Source organism: Ailuropoda melanoleuca, chromosome 10 (genome assembly GCF_002007445.2).
Source record: "Ailuropoda melanoleuca isolate Jingjing chromosome 10, ASM200744v2, whole genome shotgun sequence".
Lineage (NCBI taxonomy): Eukaryota > Metazoa > Chordata > Mammalia > Carnivora > Ursidae > Ailuropoda > Ailuropoda melanoleuca.
Genome location: NC_048227.1, coordinates 51,542,159 through 51,569,344, shown reverse-complemented (window position 1 = coordinate 51,569,344; position 27,186 = coordinate 51,542,159). Strand labels below are relative to the sequence as shown.

Here is a 27,186-nt window from a genome sequence, read left to right as displayed (position 1 = left end):
CATTTCAGTGGAGTCTAATGTATGGCTGACTTTGAAAATAAAGGAAACTTTTCTTAAGAGACATAGAAAGTGACATTATTTCTTTCATTATTACCTTTAAGTAAATTTTGATTGCAGTAATTTTTGTTCTTATGCTTAAGATATATTTTAGAAGCATAGAGTAAATTTTTTACAACAAATGTATATATCTTGTTAAGAAACTATGCTGTTTTGGAAACTATGTTAATTGGAATACTGTTGTTCTCTCATACGAAAATACTTTAGTAAGGGAAGCACTCTAAAGACATATAGATTAAATAAGTAAGGTTAGTAAATACCTACAGATACAAAGGTTTATACTGATAAAATTTAAAGATCAAAATCACATTTCACAGTCTGATTTTTTTAGTGTTATTCAGCTTTTATGGCCAAATGAATATAATGGATATAAAAAATGCAATTTTTGATGAGATTTCTCTTTTGCTAATTAAAGTACTCTCTCTGGAATGCTAAATTATTTCTATATAATTGGGTTGTAGTAATAGCAGGGTAACCTATGTGGAAACAAAGACCATCTTTCAAGGGATATAACATGGACAGAGCACCTGGTACTTCCTTTCTCCTAAGTTAAAGTGAATAATTAGCAAGCCAGAATGACATATGAAAATTGGTTATAGGTAATTAGGTTGGTCTGTGTCATTGTGAATTGATTTTATACCCATAAGTCTCAAACCATTTTTAGTGATGGTCACTCAGTGAATATTTACTGAATGTAAGCTAATTACCAGTCACTGTGGTAGATCAATAGATAACAAACTAAGGAAACTCTGCTGTCAGCCTGTCTAGCGTGGATTGAAGAAGACATGTATATATCAGTCAGGATACAGTAAAGGAAACAAACCACTCTGGATACATTTTAAATAGAAAAGAATCTTGTACAAGAAATTAGGTACTTACTAATGTTGGAAGATTGGAAAAGTAGAAGTTAGGGGGCTACCACTGGAACTGTTGAATTTAAGACCCACCTACTGTGATGGTGATCTAGCAGTTGAGAAACCGCAGCTGCTGTCATACATGTCTCTTCAACACTCACAAACACAATGGAAAACTAAATTTTGAATGTATGATACATCCATTATAATTTTCAACCCTCATTTCTCCAAGATCATGTTTACCAGCAAAAGACAATAGCAGGAAGATGATTTCCTCTTAACTTCCACCATCCAGATCTTGCACAAGTGCATCTAATTAGCAGAATTGATCTTTGCATCCAATACCCTGACTACATAAATCTTGGAAATACAGTTTTTACTTTCTGGCCTTTGCAATATAGGGAGGCTTATAGAAGGAGCTGGGAGTTGGGTGCTGATTAACACTATTTGCTTTGAGAATGGAAATATATTGAGGAAGAAAAAGTACCTGCCCCTTTACTCTTATGGAGCTTATGTTCTGGAAGGACAGAATGATTCATCAACTAATTACATAATTTATCTTAATTTTATTTGTAATAATAAAGAGAGACAAAGTTACTAAGGGAAAATAAAATTAGAGGATCTGATCTCGACTGAAGCTGTTAGAGAAGGCTTAGCAAAGAACAGCAGAAGAATCCTCTAGCAAAGAACAGCAGAAGAATGTTCTAGCAAAAAGCAATAGCACATTGAAGAAAGTGGATAAAAGTCAAAATGACTAAATCATAGGGGCACCTGGGTGGCTCAATTGGTTAAGCATCCAACTCTTGATTTCAGCTCAGGTCATGATCTCAGGGTCATGAAATCAGTCTCTGTGCTGAGTGTGGAGCCTGCTTAAGATTCTTGCTCCCTCTCCGTCTGCCCCTACCCCTGTTTGCATGTGCTCTCTCAAATAAATAAATAAATCTTTTTAAAAAGATAACTCAAACATAGAAAATGGTGGGGAGTGGCACATGGCATGTTTGTGGCATAAGATGAGTCTAATGTTACAGGCAAAAGTGAGACCATGAGGACTTTTATATATCATGTTACAGATTCCGTATTTAATCTTAAAAGCAATGGGCTCTGCTTGCTAAGCTGGATAAATAGCAAGAGGAAGAAGAATTGGCCAGAGGAGTAGAAGCAGGTGCTGCTGATGAATAGAAAGAAAGTAGAGGAATTGTGATCTCAGAGTATCATTGATGATAAAGAATGGACTTAGAAAAAATTGTTTAGGCAAGCTTGAAATATAGGAAGTTTTGATCAGAAATTGAGTTGCTTTTACTAGTGATTTTGGAAGTGATACTAGAAATAATAGTTGATATGGCTAAAGTGGAACTGAGAGTGTCGAGGAATTGAAGAGTGAGTGTTTTGGATGTCCACATGGAAAGTACTGTCACCTAGGATGATGACAGGAATTGGGATGGAGAGACAGACGAGGAGCCGTAGGTGTCAAGTCTTCGTTGGATAAGGTTAAATGACAGGTGGCGTAGTCAGATGGACTGAACCTTAAAAGAGCAGGAGTTTTTACAAAAATGAGTCCATAACTGACTGAAAATGGTGATGAGAAAGAGATACCCTCTCTCACCACTTGAGAAGGAATGGACGGGAAACAGGGTCTATACAAGGAGAGTCAAGTTTCAGTTAAGGCGAGGTGATAGAAGAGGTTGATACAGCTTACTGGTCATCGTGTGGCAGTTTCAGAGAGTAGATCAAAGAATTCCACACCCTAAGGTGAAGAAGAAATAGAGAAGGTAAGGAATTGAGCCAAGAGCAGAGAAATACCAAGAATTATGGGGACCTTTGTATAATAGAGAATTGATTTCCCATTACCTGTTCCTATGCCAGGTATCAGAATCAGAATCTGAAACTAAGGCCCTAAAATTTTTAGCCTGATCCGCAGAAATTCTGATCATAGTTTTGGTTAGTTGATCTAGTGAACAGATGACTAATGGACCTTATCCTGAGAACAGGGATGGGAGGCATGATGGATTTACTTCTGACAGCCTCATGGAGGACAGAGTATTACATGCCTTGGTATAGATGTCAGAGAACCAATTTTAGATGTCTCAAAGAATAATGTTTAAAGTGGAATAAGAGCTTTGAAAGAGAGAAAGGTGAGGGAAAATTGCATATTATATTCCTTAGATTTCTAAACTCCTTTGTCAAAAGAGAAGCCAGGTATTGATTTATGTTCCTAAGGAAGCAGGTCCACTTTCTCATGCTGATTACCTTGTTAACATTGAATGATAAAAATAGCACTTACCAAAGATGAAGATTTTAGAATATTTTTTCTAACAATAATGCATACTCAGTAATGATTGTGGGAAAGAATGACATCATTTGGAGGAAGATATTTGCCTCCTGGTTAAATTTTAGTTTTTATAATGGCAGTTAAGTTATTCCTTCCTAATGGATTTGATATTATCCACATTAAAGCATATCTTATCAAGACAAATTACCTCAGAAGGCTTACAAAGGTCACTGTAAATTAGTTATGCAATTTTTGTCATGCTTTTTCATCAAGGACTTGCATCTAAACTGAGGTTCTTGTGTTTTTCTGTATATTTTGGGTCTTACTGGACAAATTTGTTTTCCTTTAATAACCTCAATTGCTTGTTTTTTAGTGGGGTTTTTTTTCATTGTATTTTTAATTCCTACATTTGTGTTAGTTTGGATGTCAACTTTGGGAAGTGGTTACATTTTAACTTCACTCATTTTTAAAAGTACTCACACTGATTTTTCCATCTCATGGGTAGGAAAAAGATGCGTAAGGTCATAGAAGGAAGCCCTACATGTTTTCTCTGAGGGAAGAGAATATAGTACCCTCTGTGTGCTAACAGGTTATCTTAGTAGTTGTACATTCCATTCTAATTTTACTGACTATAAAGCCCTTTCTAGGAAGTTCACTTGTGAAAAGTAGAATTATAAAGTCAGAGGAAACCCAGCTTAAACAATTAAACTACGCACCTGACTTCCTTTACCTTTTCGCAGCTCATGTTCTTTTGTGCTGTGTTTCCATGTGTAGAAACACTTACCCAGTTAATATAGTATTAGATCTTGAATAGCTTCCTTGGAGAATCCCGTGCTCCATTCAGAGAATGTGAACGAGGTGAATTATATATCTGCAGCTATTTAGAGGATAGCGAAACCTGGACTCCAGGTAGTGTTTGCCCTGGGAGACCAGATGGAAAAGCAGTTATTGTTTTGATACTTCAGAAAGCAGCAGTCATCTTGTAATAAACAAGTTTAGCTCCATAACTCATGGTCTTAACCATCTCTTCCCCCTTCATTTCTGTAAAAGAAATTCCTGCTTAAAAGCTTTTTTTTTTTTAAGGAAAGATTTTGTGCAACTACCCATTGTGTGTATTTTCACAATGTTTTAATGTAAACAGATTTGATCATGTTACACACACTTTCATGTCTCTTGTAATAATACATAGTGGAGATGTTTTCAAATCAGCACAGAAAGATCTAATTCATTCTTATAACAACTTCATAGTGTACCATAATGTGCACACTATCTTAATTCATTTACCCAGTCCTGTCTTGATGGACGCTTTTGTTGTTTCCAATTATTTTTTATTGTTAACACTGCTGTAGTAACATTCTTTCTCATACGCTTGGCAGTTGCAGTGGTGTCCATTGGGAAAATCCCTAGCAGTGGAATTTATATATCAACATGGTGCGTGCATTTAAAATTTTGGTGAATGGTCTCAAATCGCCCATTAGGGAGATTGTTTCAATTTACATTTCCTTGAACAGTAACTTCATCCCACATGACTATACACTGAGCAATGTCAAAGTTTTTAAGTTTAAAAAAATGGTACTTTATTATTTTGACTGTTCTTTAATTTTGAGTAAAGCTGAGCGTTTTCCATATTGGCCACTTGAAACCTTTTTTGTAGTTTGCTTATTCATATCTGTGGTCCACTGCATGTATATTAAATTGCATGTACTGTCATATGTGTTACAGACATTTTTTTCCCCTAGTTAACTTTTGGGTTTTATTTGTTTACAAATATTTTTACCTTGTAGAAATTTTTTATCAAGTTATTTGTGGTCTTCAGGTTCTGTCTTACTCATAAAGGCCATACCTGTTTTATCCATAATTTCCTCTAGCCCTTTTAAAATTTAATTTCATTTTTATTATTAAATCTTTGATCCATCTGGAATTTATCCCATATAGTAATGGACCCATCATCTTTTTCTGAATATCCCCTGTTCCTTCTGTTGATTTTAAATTTTGATGTAATACAGAATTCTTACGTTTGCCTGAATCAATTTTTGGAATTTCTTTTCTGTTCCATTGATCTTACTATTTCCTCTCTGGTATCAAACTGTTTTCTTATTCTGCTACTATAATATTTTTAATACTTGATGATTCTTCAATTTTAGGAATTTTCCTGAATAAATATACAGGTTTACTTTTCAGGGTGAACTTGAGTATAACCACCAAGAAATCATTTTCATGTTTTAGTTGAGTTAGTATGTTGATTAAGTTAGTAAGAACTGGCATTTTTACCAAGTCAAGTTTTCCCATCTCAAAATCAAAGCATGTTATTTCATTTCTTGAATATATTCATATATATATAAGTAGAATGCCCTTGAATTCTGAGGTTAAATTGTACTTAGTTGTGGTGTATTATTTTAAAGCATTGGCGAATTCTGTTTTCTAAAGCTCTTTACCATTTGGATTGATATTCATAAGAGAGATTTTTCTGTTATCTTCTGTTTTCTGCTTCTTTATCAGGTTTTAATATCAGTGCTATTTCACTGCTTCTCTAAGATTAATTTTGAGGCTTTCCTTTTATCTCTGTGCTCTAGGGCCTTCTAATAGTATTAGAATTAATTTGTCTTTAAAAGTTTGAAAGCCCAGATGTTAGATAGCTTTTAAATTTTCTTCCATTGCTTTTATTATTTTACAACTTTCTATCACTTCTAGGATAAATGTTATAACATATTTTCTATAAAACCATCCATCCCAGTTTTTCATATGGTATATATTGAATTTTACAAAGTACTCTTCTCTGATTATTTTAAACTGTGATATATTTCTGAACATTTTCTTTTTTTTTACATAACTAATTTGAGTCTTTGTGCTTGTGCTGTTGAGCTTGTATACAAGTCTCTGTCTCCTTTTCTTAAAGGCTAGACAGTAAATATTTTAAGCCTGTGGGCATATGGTGTCTGTCACAATTACTCAACTGTAGCTCAAAAGCAGCCATAGACAATATGTAAACAAATTAATATGGCTATATTCCAATAAAACTTTATGTACAAAACAGTTGGTACGTAGTTTGCCAAATCCATTCTTGCCAGCAATAGCCATTGGTGATTTTCATTTATTTTTTTCTTTTAAAATAAGAGTTTTTGTGTTTACTTAGCCATTTCACAAATTTTAAATCATGAGATTCTGTTTTAACTTTATTAGGGTATCTACTTTTTCTTTGTTTTTCTTTGTTTTTGTTATGCTATCGTTTTTCTAACTCTTACTGTATTCTTATTTAGTGAGATATTTCAGGTAGGATATTTTCTGAGAGCATGCGCTTACTCTGTCCTGTAAAGTTGATATGCAGTGTCTTCATTAGTTTTTAGACTTAACGCAATTTTAGTTTTTATTTTTCCTTCGTTGTTTGAGAAAGTCAAGATAAGAAAGATACGTATATAAGGTTGAAGGTGTGTGTTAGAGTTATTTATTATTTTATTCAGATGTTTTACACCTGGTTCCATCTACCATCACGTTGTTCTTGGAATGCTGCATTAGAGTTAATAAACCTAACTGGTCTCCCCTATCTCTCCTGCCCAGAAACCTGCAGTGGTATTCTACTTTATTCTAAATAAAAGCCAAAATCTTTATAATGGGTGTCCTCAAATTCATGTAGCAAACTGAATCTTCTTCCCGCCTTCCAAGGCATAAGCATTGGCTCTCCTGATCCTATTTTCCCTATCACATACGTAGTGCACCAAGGCATGCATGGATAAACTAGAAACAGCCCTAACTCTTTCCTTCCCCTCATACCTCCCTTCCCAGGCAGTCACCCAGGCTTCCTTACCGTATAGCCTACTCTCACCTTGACTTGATGTGATATCTCCATTTCCTGTCTCCATCTTCTCACTGGAACTGTTGGTATCCCCATAGCTGCTCACCCAGCCTCGGGTCTTAGCACAGCTGTTAAGTTACCTCTCTAAACAGCAAATCTGATACTGCTTAAGAACTTTACTTGACCCCTTCCCACCTGTGCTTGGGACCATCTAAAGCCTGACTGAATCCTCCTTTCCAGCCCCTAAGCTTCCTTTCCAGCATCATTTTCTTTCGTTCACCCAATACCTTCTGAACATAATGTTCAGACACACTGTATTCTTTGCTAGTTCCGGCCTTTGTGCTTGTTTATCCTGCTGCCTACTGTCCCTCACTTAACAGTATATCACTTGTCCTTCAAGACCCACATTTCACATTTGACTTCTTTGATGAGACTAGCAGATCAATGATTCATTCATTCCAGAAATGGTCAGTAAGTACTAGCTATGCAGAAAGTACACTGCCAGGTGCTAGTGGGACAAAAATAAACCACAATGCCATTCCTCCCCTCATTTCAGCTCTGTCCATTGACCTCTCTTAGAAACATACCATATTTTATAGAAGTCACCTGTGTATGGGCCTTTCTTTTGTGTGCGTGTGTGTGTGATTATTTATTTATTTAATAATAATTTTTTATTATGTTAGTCACCATACAGTACATCCTTAGTTTTTGATGTAGTGTTCCATTATACATTATTTGTGTATGACACCCAGTGCACCATGCAATATGTGCCCTCCTTCATACCCATCACCGGCCTATCCCAGTTCCCCACCCCCCTTCCCTGTGAAGCCCTCGGTTTGTTTCTCAGAGTCCATAGTCTCTCATGTGTATGGGCCTTTCTTTCCACTCTGCAGATTAATCAAAGCTCACATTTTGTCTTCAGTTTCTTTGTATTTCTAGGATCCTAGTATATGATAGACAGTTGTTTCTTATTTAAATTACCCTCTTTTTGGCCCTTTACAGTGCCTTGTTTTGGGGGGAGTCACTGTCATGTTTTATAAATTTGTTAGAAGATACTTTTCTTAGGAGTATAAATAATTTAGCTCAATAATGAATGCAGAGTTGTGTAGCACTAAATAGAATCATATGGTCAAATTATACAGCTATATTATACATAGATGGATTAAAAATAATCACTCCAAGTATCTTCCTGTAAGGAACTATGGTCCTTAAACTTTTGTGTACATCAGAATAACTTGAGGTGATTAGAAATGTATATCTAAGAACATGAAAACATGTTTCACCTCATTAGTCATTAGGAAAATGCAGATTAAAACCACAATAGGCTACCACTACATACCTCTTACAATGACTAAAATAAAAAATAGTGACAGTCTCAAGTACAGATAAGCATGGGAGGTAACTGGAATTCTGATATATTGGTGATGAAAATACATATGGTACAGCCACTCTGAAAATGGTCTGGCAGTTTTCATACGTGAAAAATGTATTTACCATATGACCCAGCAATCACATTCCTGGTGTCTCCTGTAGAGAAATTAAGATATATTCTCTTACATGCACACACACACACACACACACAGAAACTTCACATGGATATCCATAGAGGCTGTAATCGTAATTGCCCAAAGTGGAAACAACTCAAACATCCTTCAGTGGGTGATTGGATTAACAAATATCCATCCATACCATAGAATTCTACTCAGCAATAAAAGGGAATGAACAATCAATACAACTTGGATGGATCTCAAAGGCATCAAACTGAGCAAAAGAAACTAGCCTCCAAGGCTTATATTCTGTGTTATTCAATTCCTATCACATCCTTGAAGTCATGAAATTGTAAGGATGGAGAACAGATCATTGATTGTCAGGGGTTGTGGGTGGGGAGGGCTTAACTATAAAGGAATAACACAAAGGAACTTTTTAGGGTAAAGGAACTGTTTTGTATCCTAATTTTGGTGGTCATTACACAAATCGAACATATGTTAAAATTCAAGAGTCATACACCAAAAATGGAAAAACAATAAAATTTTTCTGTATGATTTTTAAAAGCACCTATCTCTGGGCCTGATTCCTAAGGATTCTAGTTTATTTGTACTATGAGCTAGCCTAGACCACCAAGTGGCAGACTCAGAATCAAAGCAAGTTAAGAATAAGCAACCCAGACTTTAGGATTGTTGTCACTTCAGGTCTCTACTGAGCCAATTAAAAAGCAATGCAGGGGATATTGGCAAGAGTAGAGACAAAAGAGAAGTGACCCCTGGGGCCTCTGTATTCCTCACCAAGACCAGAGGGATTACCCAGATAGTGGCTCTGAAGCTGGCTGAACTCACATGGTCAGAGTGGGAGGTACTGTGTCAGTACCCTAGTATCCACCTTCCCCACAGTTAAATATTTCCGGCATTCAGCTTCATAGTGTGCCATTCGTGCCATAAACCAAGTCCTTCCCCAAATGGAGCTTGACTAAGGAATCAGTAACAAGCACATCGGGACATTCCATTGCAGGGGTCCACAAATGGCAGATTCACCTGAAACAAACAGCAATCCAAGCAGTATAATTTGTACAGAGTATACCTTCCAAGAAATATTTTGTTTTATTCTTTTAGCTCTGAGTGTATGAATATTAGAGAAGAAACTGAGTTGGCGAAATATTTCTCCTCTCCCTGCCCTTGTCCCAATCTGTTATATCCCAGCAAATGCTCCCCAATGGACTTTATAGCAAGTCACCCCATATTCATAAGAGCTGCTTTTAGAAGATAGATAACAGGGGAGCCTGGGTGGCTCAGTCATTAGCGTCTGCCTTCGGTTCAGGGCATGATCCTGGCGTTCTGGGATCGAGCCCCACATCAGGCTTATTTGCTGGGAGCCTGCTTCTTTGTCTCCCACTCCCCCTGCTTGTGTTCACTCTCTCGCTGGCTGTCTCTGTCTCTATCAAATAAATAAAAAAATCTTAAAAAAAAAAACAACTTTTGTCTGAAAAGATAAAGTTTAGGCAGTATGACCCGAGTGTAGTTAATTATAAGGTCTGTGCATAACATGATTTCTAACAGGCTGATCACACTGCACAAAAATAAAACAGGAATATACTAATATACTCCTCATGAAACTGGAAGAAGAAAGCCTTTTTGGTTTATGTGTATTTTGTTCAGGACTCTTAAAAGGTTTAAAATGTGTAAGTTGTTATTTACTTGGATGGCCACTAGATGGAGTGGTTTGTTAAAGTATTTCAGTTATATATATGCAGCAGAATTCATGGAGAGCTGTTTTCTTAGATCATTTCCTTAGTTAATTATTATTAACTTAGAAGTTCAAAATTTTAAGTGACTTTAAGGATAGTCAATGTGACAAAATCTGTTCTAGAACCCTAGACCCCTGAAATCCCACTTCCTGCCAGTGTAGTGCCCCTTACAAAAAATTATGGAAAACTCTTTCAAAAGAAACAATTGAAATGCTGATAATGAAATTTTTATAGAGCAATAGTAGGCAAACACAGGGCATGATGCCAAAACAGGACCTTTTTTTAAAATAGACTTACTAAGGATTTCTTTATTTTAGAGAGAGAGTGAGAGAGAGTGCCCACATGAGGGCTGAGGAGGAGCCCGGGAGAGGACAGAGAATCTCAAGCAGACTGTGGGGCTCGAAGGATGCCACAACCATGAGATCTTGACCTGAGCCAAAATCAAAAGTCGGGTGCTTAACCGACTGAGCCACCCAGGCACCCCCAAACAGGAGCTTTGGCTACCTAAACACTTCATTATGTTAATCTAAAGTCTTTAATTTTGAAGAGGTTTTAAGATACTCTACTGTAGCACTTACATGGGTTGCAGATAAGTGGATCCAATCCCACATCTGAGCTCAGGCCAGGTCAAAGAACAGACACCAGAAGTAAAGTTAGTATGGTCAGAGCATTGTAAAGTTGGGAAACTAGGACAGATGGTCCGTGCCGGTCAGAAATCACCAAGAACACACCTCTAGGTGAACACAGTTGGGTTTATTGGGTCATTGCAATGAGAAAGATTGCATGCACTGGGGAGTCATGGGCATCTCGGTAAGAGGGAAGAAGTCTTCCAGGAAGTAGGTTGTGTATAGAAAACGTAAAGATCTTGGTAAAGTGGATGTGGATTTGTCAGAAAAGTGACTTAGAGAAAAAGTCAACCCTAGGAGCTGGCATTGGTTCAGGAGGTTAGGCGATGAGAATAATTTTGTAGACTCTTACATTGTAAGAACTTTACTCTGAATGAGTTGGGAGCAATTTAGATTTATGCTTCTTTTTTTTACTTATTTATGGTTATTTTAATAGAGTATTTTTGGAATGATAGGAAACAAGTAGTAATGATTGGTTGCAAGTCTGAGTGAAAGAGATACTTGGTTTTAACTTCATTCCTCTTGAATTTTGTGTCATGTTGGGGATTACCTATGTTTTAAGATAGGTAGAATATAATTTTTAACAATTTTATACAGAACATTATAAACCAACTAAGATATTATGTACTTTATATATTATATACTTACTAAGATAACATTATATACTTAAACCTTAAAACACAATAATTTTATGCTTTCTTTGATAAAGTCATTGAACAAAAGTACTAAATAGCAATTACTTGTAAATGCTAAGTAAACTCTTTTATGTCTTGTTGATATCTACTCTAGGTGCAGAAGTCAAGAAATAAACAAGTACGAGAATTATTTCCAGATGGCTTTAGTATTCATCATGCCGGAATGCTTCGGCAGGACAGAAATTTGGTTGAAAACCTGTTTTCTAATGGGCATATCAAAGTTCTAGTCTGTACAGCGACGTTAGCCTGGGGTGTCAATCTTCCTGCTCATGCTGTTATTATTAAGGTAATAGCTTGCCTTACATGGATTTGTGTGTGTCTTAAACCTGTGGATTGGTTTGTTTAGAAAAATACTGTGATTTGGCTGTGTCATTGACTTCTAATGCTATTCATATAAGGTCAGAATTATTTTCTCCAAAAAAATCTAGTTTATGTTGTGAAAATTTAACTCTATCACAGATGATGAAAGGATTAGTTAAAGTACACTTTTGAGATCTTGCCATATTTGCCTAATTTCAGTATTCAGCTCATCGGGATTATATTTGTGTGTATTTATGTAAATTCTTATTAACTTTTCCTCATCTAGGGAACACAAATATATGCTGCAAAAAGAGGCTCGTTTGTTGACCTTGGAATTTTAGATGTCATGCAGATATTTGGTCGAGCTGGAAGACCACAATTTGACAAATTTGGGGAAGGAATCATCATAACAACACATGACAAACTCAGCCATTACCTCACTTTGCTCACTCAACAAAACCCAATTGAGAGTCAGTTTCTGGAAAGCCTTGCAGATAACCTAAATGCAGAGGTAAGATCCAGTGAATAAAAGATTGGAATAGAATCATCAGCTGAAGGAATGGCCAAATAAATAGAAGGTTGAATTGGTTGCAGTTCTGTAGTATTTAGCAATACAGCTTATGCCATTCCACAGTCATAAGGCACAACAGACTGAATAGCAATATTGTTGGTTAATTCAGAACAGTATAGGATGCCGGTGATCACGGATAAGAACTCATTGCTGAAAGAGTGTACTTTTAAACTGTGAGGTTTTGTTCTAGGCCAGAAATCTAACTGAAGCTGTACAGACTAGAGAAACAGAAGTAGCAGAAACCACCACTATATTTGTAACACATTTTTGTAACATTTTTATAAGGTTTATAAAGCTCTTTTATGTTAGGTCATTTGATTAACCTTGTTATACAGAATATAATGGCTTAAATTGAGCTACAGTATTATAATTTGTTTCACGTGTGTATATGCATTTTGTGTTAAGTTTTAAATAGCAGACTCTGGAAGTCTAGGTAACATATTAACTGGTAAAGAGGATAAACGTCCTTAAGACTCTGTCAAACATTCAAATGAAGTTTTGCTGTCTTGATTATGGCCCTGGCATTTAACACTTTCCTGCTTCTCTGTCCTTTCTTTTCTTTAAAATGGACTCAAATAATGTTTTTGAAGTAAATAGGATATAAATGTTAAATAGATGAATAAATAAATGAAATGTCAAATAGACAAATAAATGAAGAAACATTTGCAATCAGGTATTACTTGTTGTGTACAAGTCCTATATCAGTTACTTCTTAAAGAGCTTATAAAATTTCAGTTACATTCTGTTCATTATTTACAATTCCTTTTAAAGGATCCAAAGCACATTCACTATGCAGTTTCCTCTGTTAAGGAGTCCAAACAGAGAACAAAAGCTACAAAAACACAGTATAATGATGTTGGAAAGTGATAATTTCTATAGAAGGATTCAGTAGAAGGAGAAAACACTTTTGGTCACAAGCTATTAGGAAAGGCTTTATTCATGAAGAAGGCAAAGCTTGATCTGGGATCAGAAGATTAGAGGTTTGGAAGATTTGGTTGAAAGTTAAAAGAAGTCATAAAAGATGCTGGTCTCTAAGAGCATAATTACAAGAAAATGAAAAAGATTAGAAAATAAATTTTGACTCTAAAGAAAATGTTATTATAGCTCAATTTCAGTCCCCATCACCTGCTATGGTTACATGGTTTAAATAATTGCGTCTTTGGTCTTGGGTCTGCAGTATCTGTGGTGGAATAGTCAGTTGTACAACGGCATTAATAGTAATGGTGGACTGGAGGACCTTCCAGATACCCTGCAAGGTAGATATAATTGCCTTGGAGAGTTATGTGACTGACCCAAAGGTCCTTCAGCTACTAATTTTTGGAACTCATATTCAGACTCAGGTATATTTAACTACATATCTAGTATTTTCATTATAGTCTAGATTTTTGTTTCCTTATATAGACTGCAATAAGTTAAAAATGAATACATTTCTCTATATTGATACCTACTCTTTCTCTTCTTCTAAGACCAGGACTAATTTTCCAAAATGGTAGTCATAATTTCTCTGACTTAAAATAAAAAGGAAGACTCCCTTTTACGCAGTTTTTCTAGAAAACTATATCAAGGAATGCCGTCTTCATAAACTTATAATTACTATCCTCGATAACTTTTTATAGATGGTAAACTCAAAGTGGTGATGTTATTGTGCAGAAGACACAGGATAAGTACATTACTGCTCTTATCCTCAAGGAACTCTTTTTTACAGACTGTAAAACATTATCAATGAAACTGTTTGGTCAAGACCTGAAAAATTAAAAATAAATTGTAGTCCATAGATTTGCTTCATATTCATAAAGTACTTATTAGGTAAGTCATTTTCAGAAATGCCAACTATCTATAACCATAATTCCATTTAATGCCATAAAAGGTATTCAAATAATGAAATATGTACCTTAGAAATTTTTCACTAATATAGTGAAGTGTACAGACCATTGCTAAAACTTTTTTCTCATATTTTGTTCTACTTGGACTAGCTCCCAATTAAAGTAAATTTTCTTGTTAAGGAAACAAACCCCCTTAAATTATAGTTGAGTATGAAATTAAATTTCGTAATCTGTGGAAATCAAGTGTGAAATTAGTTTATAAAATTAATGTGTGCTGTGTTCTTAAGGTAATGGAATTTTAAGTCTTTAGATTTCCCAAATCTTTGCAAAACTATTCAGTGGCAGTGATCAACATAAAGGTCATGTTAGATTAGGAATATTGCCTCCATAGTATCTTTTATAACATGAATATCTATCCTGACCATTAGTTTAGAAGAACTGAAGAAAGTATTATATTAAATAATAATTTTAATACAAACATTTTATGAGACAAATTTGCTGATTGATATCTAATGGGGCTGATTCTCTAATGCTAATGTGTAAAGCTCACAAGTTCCAGCCCTGTATAAAGCCATTTAATTTTGCACTAAGAGAAACTCTGAAGCATGTTTGAGGCTTATTAAATGTCTTCAGCAGACATTATTGGATACCTACTGTGTTAGCACCCTGGAATATATACTTTAAAATATGTTAATCTTTCTGTAACCGTACACATATTCTATATGGAATTTTTCTTGTGTGTTCAGGACATAGTATAAACACCTTGTCCTTGGATTTAAGGCTTCCATAGCATTGTCTGACCAACCTTCCCAATGCTGGTTCTGGTTACTCTCCAACACATGTCATCTGCCTGAGATAGGCTCTTATTCTACTCACTTCACCTATAAAGTCCCAATTTTCCCAATTATAAAATAGGGACAATCTGGATGGATCGTTGTGAAAATTTAAGAAGCGCCTGTGCCAAGCTGCTATTTAGTAAATGATTTATATCACGTACCATTATCTGATAGTCCCTTGATTCTCAGCCCTATTTATACTTACTGCCAGCTTGCAAATCCTAGCTGAATAAATACATGAATGGTTTTTTTCCATACCTTTAATAATGGATACACACACACACACATACATACTCATGATTATTTGTTTATTTCATTTTTATATGATTTTAACCAGTTTAAGAAATACTTCCATGTAAGCAGTTAAGATAACCTTAAACACTAAAGTTGAAATAGGTAAATTGGATACAAAGTGATACTTTGAGTCTTCTAAAATTACCAAATTTGGGGTGGATTTTTTTCTTCTTCTTAACAGAATGTAAAACTCTTACACTATATATCTGATGGCACTTTTATAAGTTTCACATGTTAGGTGTTTTTGATTAAAATCATTTTTGAATATGTATTATGTACTAGGCACTGTGGCAGGTGATTTCATGTGTATCATCTTAATTAGTTACGTATGTCTCACCCACATGACTAGACAGCTTCTTGAGAGCAGGGTTCACGCTCTGTTTATTCCCATATCCATTTTGGTTTACATAATACTGACTTGTTATTGACTTACTATATGATTATTGAGATGAATGGATATATTGCAGAGAGATTTGAAAAATATTTTTTATTGTAAAAGGCTCCTGTGCTAAGTAGCCACTAGGTGACAGCAGATATTACAAGTAAATTTTTGTTTTTGTCACTAGGTGGCATTCACAGATTAATCTAGAAATACGATTTACCATCATGAATTTACATCCATTTTTCAGGGTAGTCTGTTAGTGTTTCTTTTGGTGAACATTTAGAAGACTCCAGTGACTTGATGCACTCTCTGGTACCTGCTTCCTCCTTTCCTTTATCTCATCATTAGTAGCAATCGGTATTTATTAATGTTAATTGACTGAATCTGATTTTGAAAATAATAGCAAGCTATTTTATCCTTTATAGAATTTTCTACTCTTAGGAGTCATGCGATAGGATTTTAAAATACCTGTAGGTCATAAGAGAATCCATGCAGTTTTCGCTGTCAAACGATACAATCACAAATGGGAGACACAATCAGATTTTTAGCTGTTACATTAAACTAGTTTCCTTTACCTCAAGAAGCTCGAAAATGTTTTAACTCTCTTGTTTCTAAATATTTGGGGAGTATGGCAACAACTCCCTTATTAGTTACATTTTAGTCTTGTTATTTTTCATTTTGTAGAAAGGTTTACAGTTCCCATTTTAGGAAATGTATGTATTTGCCTGTATTGTGGATGACTTAGTCATTTGTTAAGTACATTAATATAAATTTGTGAATTTATGTAATTATGGAAATCTAATTGACATATGACATTATGTAAGTTTAACATTTACAATGTGATGATCTGATATGTGTAAAAAGTGTGAAATACCACAATAAAGTTAGTAAACATATTCATTTCCCATAATAACCATTTTGATGTTGTTTTCATGAGAACATTGAAGCTCTAGCAACTTTCAAATATAGAATACAGTATTATTAACTATAATTTGCCATGCTGTATGTTAGGTACCTGCAGCTTATTCATCTTGTAAGTGAAAGTTTATGCCTTTGGCCAACATCTCCCCAGTTCCTCCACCGCTCAGCTCCAGGCAACCACCATTCTACTCTCTGTTTCTATGAATTCGATGTTTTCAGAATCCATGTATAAGTGAGACTCTGTAGTATTTGTCTTTCTCTGACTTATTTTAAGTTCATGTAAATTTAAAGTGAATAGTTAGAATCTGCCTTATCATTTTTTACTTTGGTTATTTCTCTTTTTTAATAACTAATAGTATGATATAACAGCATAATGATATTTTATATATTGCTTGATCTCATCTTCAGCTAACTAAAGATAGCTAAGCGTCCACATTTATTTCACAAAATTAGCTATACAGAATTAAAAATTATAGGAATAAACATAAAAATTTTATTTTCTTTAATATTCAGTGCTAAAAAGAAAGTTTATTCTTCCTTTCTCCTAGTATGTAATGATTTAGGTAGAAAGCATCTCTCCTGTGATTAAACTATTAAGAAATTTAATTTTTTTCAGCCAGATGTTCAGGAAAAATTATAGAACTATGAAGTTTCACAACTTGCATGAATTTTTAAATTAAGGAACGCTAAGTAAATGATTACCTATAGATCTAGGGGCTGAGGAAATGTATTTTTAAGAAAACTTTTCATTGTAATTTTGTTTTAATATCACTTTCTAATCATTCCTTTCTCTTTATTACACAGATCTTATATGGTATTATTGTGTTTTTAAATTATTGACTGTTCAGTGCTATATAGAATTAAACTCTATTTAGGGAAAAATAATCAGGTGCCATAATATTGAGTAAATTCACTTTTGGAAGATAGCATTTCCAAGGTACCGTTCTTGATTAAATGAGGCAGGACTGATTTTTAATTAATTGGAGAAGAGTCATGTCCCGTAATTGTACTTACCTTCTTTTAAGTACGGTATAATGATGTATTTTAACTTAACTTTTGACAAAATGGCCTTTGATATAATGTTTATATCCAACTTTAATGCATTAGTTTAATTTCTGTTATATTTTTGATTTGCAGATTGCTCTGGGAACAGTTACTAATGTGGAAGAAGCGGTGAAGTGGATAAGTTACACTTATCTTTATGTACGGATGAGAGCAAATCCATTAGTATATGGCATCAGTCACAAGGCTTATCAGGTAGAAAACACATTTATAAAAAAAAATCAAGCCACCTTTTTTGGTTTTGTAATCTTTTTATGATATGAGGCTAAATATTTGCTACTCCTGCCTCACATGAATAGAGTTAGGTACCTGGAAGAAAAATAACAAGCTTTAGTCTTTTTAGAAAATACGAAGGAAAATTAAATTTCCCTCCTATAATTATTTCACTCTATATCTCTTTTCCCATGGATACTAAAAAGTTAATCTTTATATTGTTATCAGTTTATTATTCGGGTACATTTCCATTTGTTGTTAATATTTTGCTGGGATTTTTATTTTTTTAAAGATTTTGTTTGAGAGAGAGTAAGAGAGAGAGCAAGAAAGAGCATAAGCAGGGGGAGTGGCAGAGGGCAAGGGAGAAGCAAGCAAGCTCCCCACTGAGCAGGGAGCCCAGTGTGGGGTTCAGTCCCAGAACCCTGGGATCATGACCCGAGCTAAAGGCAGATGCTTAACTGACTGAGCCACCCAGGCGCCCTTGGCTGTGATTTTTAAAAAATTATAATAAATCAAGGTTTTAGGGCAAACTAGACAGACATGAGGAAAATTACAGATCACTTTTAATAATAGGCTTATGTTTTATTAAGTATGTTCCTCTTATCAAGTCCCTTCTAAGCCCTTATTCCTAAATTAAAAGGTAGTGTTAATGAGTAATTAGCAGTTTGGAGGCGTGGATCAGTTCCACTGAGCACAGTGACAAAATCAAATGTATATAGTAGCACATCTTCCTGTGAGCTTTACAGTTGTGTGATCCGCATGCATGGTTTACAGATTTGGTGAGATCCTGGCTTTTCTTTAGAACCCTGCTTGATGTAATGTAAATGCTCCCTAATGACGGATAAAATCAGTTGTCAAATGAGAACATTATTTCACCATCATCATATGGATATTCACTAGTGTTAAGTCAAAAGTAGCAAAGTTGAATTGAACTCAGAGAATTACAGCTTTCCTCCATTTACTGTCAACTTAGCTTTGTGCTGTCAAAGAAGTTGTCAATCTTTTTTGTCATTTTTCTTTTTCCTGTGCTGTAGATCTGACCATGGGAAAATTGAAACTTAGAGACTTAGGAGGAAAAAAAAAAAAAAGATCTTGTTACAAATACGGGCTTGTGAAAATAGTCAATGGCACTCTGAAAGTATTCTGAAGGGATAGAGGAAGGCAAAGCACAGCACATATTTTTATAGGCTAAGCCATTGCAAATCTTGGGGCAACATAAACACATCAGTTGCTTTTTTAAGTACTAGGTTAATATCAGAAGTCATCTTTGTATAATTTTCTAGTATAAAGAAAGTTATTTTTTTCCTTCTGAGATACAGTTTTACTCTCTTCAGGGTTCAGAGACTCCTATCTTTTTAATTTTCTTTTTACTTACATGTTTATATTTTATTACTCAGTAAGAATTTGTAGCCACAGGGGCGCCTGGGTGGCACAGCGGTTGAGCGTCTGCCTTTGGCTCAGGGTGTGATCCCGGCGTTATGGGATCGAGTCCCACATCAGGCTCCTCCGCTATGAGCCTGCTTCTTCCTCTCCTGTTCCCCCTGCTTGTGTTCCCTCTCTCACTGGCTGTCTCTATCTCTGTCAAATAAATAAATAAATCTTTAAAAAAAAAAAAAAAGAATTTGTAGCCACAGAACTCTTGTGAACTAACACAAACAATGTTGTCCAACATATTTTTAATGGTTTAGGACATGTATGAGCAAAATGGTTTTGTAATATGAACTTGATACATACAGTATATCATCTATAGCAAATATTTAAGACTTTTGTATTTGTTAATGGCTTTCGATTCATCTTTCCTACATTTGACTTTCCTCTGCCTCGTTTTTCTAATTTTTAAATTTACTTTAGCTATATTTGATGTATGAATAAGCTACCATCAAAATTTAAGTTAGAAGGAATAGTAGAATTAATTCATTAATTGATTTCTAAAGAATTTTTATACTCCCCTCCCTTCCCCTTAAAGGTCATATGTAGGGGCACCTAGTGGTTAAGCTCAGGTGGTTAAGCGTCTGCCTTCAGCTCAGGTCATGATCCCAGGGTCGTGGGATCGAGTCCTGCATCAGGCTCCTTGCTCAGCGGGCAGCCTGCTTCTCCCTCTGCCTGCCTCTCCCCATGGTTGTACTCTCTCTTGCTTTCTGACAAATGAATAAATAAAATAGTAAAAAAAAAACATTTAAAGGTCATATTTATTACTCCTGACTAGAGCGTGACCTTCAGGACTTGGTGTGTGTGCCTGTATATATGTATACATACATACACATATTTACACACATACACACACATCACAATATTTTAGAATTTTTGTTAATATCTTGTGTTAAATGTCTTTTCTGTTTAGAAAGAGGCTATTTAATAAATTTTCAAAACTATTCAAAAATTTTGTGTCAACTTCATCTTACTCTTGGCTTCTATTATTATTATGGGCAAAATGGGTGTTATCAGCAGTTATGAAAACTGCTAGAACACCAAAGTCATAGTCTTGAAAGGATAATTATGCATTTATTTGTTTATATCTTTAACAGAGGAAGTCATTCTCACTGTGAGTTCTCCAAATAACTGATGACGTAGGAATATAGCTTGATATTTTTAAATCCCTATTTATTTTAGTGTGGGAGGGAGAAGACAGATTGTTTTACTAATATCTAATTTCTGATCTTTATATTCTTAAAAATTATAAGACCATTAAGAATTTTAGGTTCTAAAATATTACTACCTAAAGATAACATCATAAAAATCTTAATGAATTCTTAAGGCTTACTTTATTTAATTGATCAAAATATTTTCTAGTTATAGGGGCGCCTGGGTGGCACAGCGGTTAAGCGTCTGCCTTCGGCTCAGGGCGTGATCCCGGCATTATGGGATCGAGCCCCACATCAGGCTCCTCTGCTATGAGCCTGCTTCTTCCTCTCCCACTCCCCCTGCTTGTGTTCCCTCTCTCGCTGGCTGTCTCTATCTCTGTCAAATAAACAAATAAAATCTTAAAAAAAAAAAAATATTTTCTAGTTATGTCCTAAATTTATAAAAATGTACTTCTTTTAAAAATTGTAATAAAAAATTTTATTCTAACTAAAGTATCAACAAAAAATTTCAATTTCCGTAAATAAGTATATGTTTGTAAATGATGACTCTCTAAAGAAATATTCAGGTGTTTATATATATGTATATATATATATATATACATTTTTTTTTTTTTTCCTACAGATTGACCCAACATTAGCAAAGCATCGAGAACAGTTGGTCATTGAAGTTGGTCGAAAACTAGACAAAGCTCGGATGATTCGTTTTGAAGAGCGAACTGGATATTTTTCCTCAACTGATTTGGGTAGAACTGCCAGCCACTACTATATTAAATACAACACCATTGAGGTATTATACTGAGTGTAACAAATATAATAATATGTTTGTTCTTAGATATAAATACTTTCTAGACTTCAAAATATAGTATTAATGCAAAATAATAAAAGCAACTAATCGAACAAAGTGCATTTAACTTACGTGAATTCAATAACATGCTGAATAAACACAAGAAAAAACTAAGACTAAATAATAAGGACCCTTTTGCCATCCTTTCAGTGAATATATCCTAGGCAGTAGGCACACCAAAGCCTAAAACATTGAGCATGTGGGTGAGACCTATGGAATGAATGCCTGAATGAGTTTAAGCAGGAGGTGATGGCTTAATGATATCAGTGAATAAAAGTTGAAAAATTAATAGCAGCTTATTGAGAAAAACTGGCTAAACAAGAGTTAGAAAAATTACTGCAATTATCAGGTCAACCAAGCTGTACTATATGGGCAATTTAAGAGGTTTCAAGGATAGTTTAGACTACAGTGTAGCCTTGTTTGTTGCCTTTTAACGTAATCTTGGGTAAGATAGGATGCTATGATATTTACATTTTAAGGAGTATATGCATGTGTTTATGTGTGTTTACATGCATGTATATGTACCTGCATATGTTAATACATGGGAAAACATAACAGTGATTACCTGTAAGGAGAGTCTTAAATTCGAAGCCAAGATGGGTTAAAGCACATTTTTACTCTCCTTTTTACAGAGAAAGAGTTTGAATTTTTTTTTCTTAAATTCGTTTTTTGGGATACCTAAATATGTTTTTAAAATGGAAAAGTAATAGAAATCACATGTGAAATTTCTTCAGAAATATGAAAACCTAGGCCAATATGAAATATACATTCTGTACTTATTTAACATATGTTTATGCATTTAACAGGTTTCAGAAAACACCTTTGTGTGCATACTAGCTTTTCCTCATCTTTCCCGAAATAAATCTTGCATTTGTATAGCACTTCAGGCTTCTTCTTTTAACATGTCCCATCTCACAACTGTGATCTGATCTTCTTCAACCCGAAACATTGCCCCTAGCTCTCTACTGCTTCTGTCACCTGCTCACATGCTCACTTGCACTCTTTTGTCCACTAAGTAACCTTTCTCATTTTCCCGCTGGGTAGTATGTTCCTGCCAACCTACGCCTGTTTGCAGCTCTTTTCAAGAACTGTAGCCTTTCTTCAGCTTTGTCTTTATTCTATATGGTCTTTCACTGATTTTTTTCCTTCCCAGTTTCCTGAATTTGCATATTCCCTCACTAGTAATATTATGAGGTCTTCACCAGAATTTTCAGGTTTCATAATTTTAGTTATTCCTCTCTGAATTTTATGATATATGTTCAGCTTAAAGTTGGCGAATGGTACAGATATCCATATGCCCATGCTGAAAATGAGCCAAGACTGGTCTGTTATGCTGAACATTTTTTTTAGATATCTAATATAGGTTTTAATAGCTGATTTTATTGATCTTTTTGCTTCTAAAGGTCTTCTCCACCTAATTATGTTTTAGGAAATTTTTTAGTCTTTGCTAAATTTGATGATGTTTAAAGCAGTGATCAAGAATAATATACCACAGTTGTGATTACTCTGCATTGTCTAGGGCTCAGATATTCTTTAAAAAAGTGTGATTTTGTAGTCACTTTTTAATTGAAAATATTTTACTGGATCTTCTATTTTAATCGAATATAACACTTTCTTTGGTAGACCTTCAATGAATTCTTTGATGCTCACAAAACTGAAAGTGATATTTTTGCTATAGTCTCCAAAGCTGAAGAATTTGATCAAATCAAGGTAAGATTATTTGAAGCCTGAATCAAATGCATTTGGCTTATATACATTCATTCATTTATAAAAGCTTATAATTAATTGTTACTCCTGTTACAGTATAAGCTGTGTGGCACTTTGCAGAGTACCAGCAATGTTCTTCCATTTATCAACAGTGTCCACTATCCTAGATTATGATATTATGTCATTCCTGACATTATTCTTTGCTCTCTACTGCAAATCAAATATAATTTAAGTAGGTTTGCAATAATGAAACTAGCAGAGAATATAGTATGTAGATTTTGGTTTATTTGCAATATAAGGTTCACTGAAGGAAATATAAAGGACATGCATGATTCAAACTTAGATATGAGTATTTCTGTACCTGTATTATAATTTAATCTTATTAACAGTGAAAACTTTAATACTGTGAATCATAGTACTTCACAGCTTTAAGCTATGAATGTCTTATACCATATAAAAATATATGACTGTAATGAATGCATTTGAAGATAATTCAAGTTTGCCCTAATCCATTTGGGCAGAGGTTTTACTCTGGTCAAATAAAATATGAAATCTCATCAACTGAAGGATGGTGAGGTCAGAAGATTTAATTTTTGTGGCATATCAAATTTTTATATGTCAATGGCAACTTTAATATTGGTGATGAATAATAAAATGTAATTGTATCAGCCTCAAGATAGTTTCTTATTGTATTTTATTAGCTACCTGTGAAAAATTACCATTATATTAGTGTACAAAAGAAAAATGTTGAAAAATGGAAGCCTTAAAAAAATGTAATGTGGCTTAGTTTCAATATGAAAAATTTCAATAAATCAACCCAAATAATCTTTTAAAAACATTGATTCTTCCAGGTCAGAGAAGAGGAAATAGAGGAGCTAGATGCCTTATTAAACAATTTCTGTGAACTCGCAGCTCCTGGAGGTGTAGAGAACAGTTATGGGAAAATAAACATCCTACTTCAAACTTACATCAGCCGAGGAGAGATGGACAGTTTCTCCCTTATATCAGATTCTGCATATGTTGCACAAGTAAGAATATTACTCCCTTCCTGTTTTCTCTTCCTTGTTTACTTTTAGAGAGTCAAGATACTAATTCATTGCTATACTATGAATGCATTGCATTATGACATGCTACCAATTACCGTTTTATTGCAGAACGGGTTCTGTTTAATTTGCACATCTTTTATGCCCTCTGTGCCATTAAATCAGAAATGGGGGTGGGATTTGATGGTTGGTTTGGTTCTTTTTGATGTTGCTGTTATTTTCATTTTAGAGTTTAAAAATATCAACATTTGGTTTTTTCTGCTTTACATGACAAAGTTCATTTCTTTTACTTACAAAGGGCAATAATAGAAGAATATTTTAAGCAGAGTAAAAGATTATGGAACCTTTGTAACTTCACCCAAATGTTAGAAATATAACCAAAATTATTTTACCATTAAATAAGGCTTTATAGCAATACCTCATACCATATTTTCAGTCTGATAAGTCTCTGATAAAAAAGTAATCTTTCTTCCATACTGATGATACTTAAAAATCGAGAACTAAAGGAAAATTATTCCCTAAATTACAGCTCATTAAATGTAAAAGTTTTTTTAAAAATACTGTAGTATAAAATGTTGTAGCATTTATGTTTTTATATTCAAACCCTTGTTGTGAAGTAAAGCAGGTTATTTTTTGCAGTATTTGCCTTTCAAATGAGGCTTCCCTTCTAGACATTTTTTTTTAAATACTTTATACTTATCAATAATACTTTTTTCAAGAGAGAAAGGCAAACCATGAAACCGACTCTTAACTATGGAGAACAAACTGATGGTTACCACAGGGGAGGTGGGGGGGGAAGGGTGAAATAGGTGAAGGGGATTAAGGAGTGCACTTGTGATGAGTGTGATGGAAGTGTTGAATAACTATAATGTACATCTGAAACTAATATAACACTATATGCTAACTATACTGTAATTAAAATAAAAATGAAAAATAAAAAAGAATCCCTTTTTCATCATATTTATTGAGTAGTGCCTCCTCTAAGTTAAAGAGAAATAAAAGTTCAATCTGATTTAAATGTAGAAACTATTCTGCTATGTATCTTATGTTGGTAATTTTGTTCAAAGACTTTATATAAAAAAAGTATGTTTGTGTTAAATAAATTATTATTAACAGCCATGAATACTCAGGAGTACTTTGAAATAACTGTAAACGTGAAATATTTGCAAACATGAACCAAGATATATTGGTAAACAATTTGAATGAATTCAATAATTTAATCAAAGTAACCAAGGAACCAGGTAATGATTTCATATACTATATAAACCAAATATGGATGTGGTGAAAAAAAATTTTTTTTTTTAGTATCTTGGGACACATGTGTTTCCTGATAATATAAATAGAAAACTTATATATAATTTTTAATCTCTAAATTTATATATGATTTATAATCTCTAAACCCTGTGACTTGTATAGGAACCATTGTTTCTAACTTATTTTATCTGTCTGAAAAATGATGTTGTCATTTTACATTTTCTAATGATTTTATATTGAAATAGTTAATGGCTAAACTAAAAGTTAAAGCTTTTCTGGGTTCTGGTTGAATAATCTGGCCACATTTCTGTTTGATTCAAGATTATGAAGATAATTATCAAAGACTGACACATGAATTGCTTTACCATAAAAACTTTGGGTTTCTTCATGATTGGTGCCCCGAAAGTCAGTCTCAGAAAATTAAGGTTATATCTCAGAGCATCCTGGTTTTTCTTAAATAGCTATTGTCAGTCTATCATCCTTGAATGCATTAGATAAATTATTGTTAAGTTTATATTTTAAACATAAGCCACCAACAGTTCCACAACCACCCTCTCAGTTCTGTAAAATAATAATCCCTTCTACATTTCTAAAACTTGATTTTCTCAGCCCCTGAGATAAATCCTTAGCCCAAAATTCTATGATTTTATAAAGAAGCCTCTATTTAGCTTCTCTAAACTGCATATGTTAGAGACTTTGATCATTATTCCCAATTTATATCATTCCAAATTAAAATGCCTGCCTATATCTCACATGGATTTCTCCTTCTATTTCTTTTAGCTTCTAGGGAACAACTATAGGTTCTGACATTGAAAAATAACATACTTTCAAACACAGTTGGGAAAATTAGCCTGACATCTTCTTACAAGAACAGCTAGGAATGATGCTGGAAGAAGACCTATTTGGTAGATACAGTAATCAAAATGTGCACTGTATTTATCATTCTCTGGGCCTAATAAAAGTCATCCTGTAATTTTTAATGGGTATCAGAACTGTCCTCATACTTCTAAATACCATTTTTCTTCTTAAATTTCTAATACTGTAAAAAAGTAGTCAGATTTGTCAAGAGACAAATACATATTTTATATAAAATGGAAAACCAAAGCCCTTAACTCTTATGATCATTTTTCACCATGTATTTCAAGCCTGATCACCTATTTGCTATTTAAAATCTTCACTCTTTTTCATCTCTTTTTTACGATTTTGAGCATATTTTAACATTCTTCATTTTCAGATATAGATGTCGTTTGAGACTGTGAGGTATCTCCCAAGTTCATGACTTTAAAAACAATCTTCAGTAAGATAACCCGCAAAGTTAGTGATAGAGCAAAGGAGGCAAAACGAATGGAAACCAACTGTAAAGATGTTAAAAGGGCTTCAATCCTTGTAACTTTCTGTATGTCTATTAATGAAGTTTTCCTATCACCGAATTTAGAACCTTGGAGTTAAATTGGACTTGTTTAGACCTGGCTTTGAATAGATACTCTGACACCATCTGTGTGACCTTGGTCAAATTATTAACCTCACTAAGCTCTATTTTCTTCGTGTATAAAATCATAATATCAAGATGAATTGAATGTCGTTGTCATAAAGATTAAAGGAGATAATATACAGATTAAATGAGATGCATAAAGCAGTTAAGGTGTTGCTTGATTTGTAGGGAGCCATTAATACAGGTAGCTGAACTCATCAGGATTTCCTTTATCACCCTTCTTGCACTTATTTTTCTGTCTGGATGGATCCCAAAGTCCTCTTCATTTCTCTAAATAGACTTAATCATTCCCCTATATACCCAAGGGTATCCTCGGCTGTATTCTAGATGGCC

The 27,186-nt window shown here is 34.2% G+C and overlaps 1 protein-coding gene across 3 annotated transcripts in view; it reads left to right on the top strand.

Moving 5' to 3' along the window:
• The window catches only part of ASCC3 (activating signal cointegrator 1 complex subunit 3), a 320,199-nt gene that overhangs the window by 169,749 nt on the left and 123,264 nt on the right, over positions 1 to 27,186 (top strand). For all 3 annotated transcript variants that reach the window (XM_011228387.3, XM_002921969.4, XM_034670897.1), the window contains exons 15-20: positions 11,624 to 11,815; positions 12,116 to 12,340; positions 17,794 to 17,913; positions 21,136 to 21,300; positions 22,981 to 23,067; positions 23,916 to 24,092. In XM_011228387.3, the coding sequence (XP_011226689.1) occupies positions 11,624 to 11,815; positions 12,116 to 12,340; positions 17,794 to 17,913; positions 21,136 to 21,300; positions 22,981 to 23,067; positions 23,916 to 24,092 (966 nt within the window). The remainder of the gene's footprint in view (positions 1 to 11,623; positions 11,816 to 12,115; positions 12,341 to 17,793; positions 17,914 to 21,135; positions 21,301 to 22,980; positions 23,068 to 23,915; positions 24,093 to 27,186) is intronic.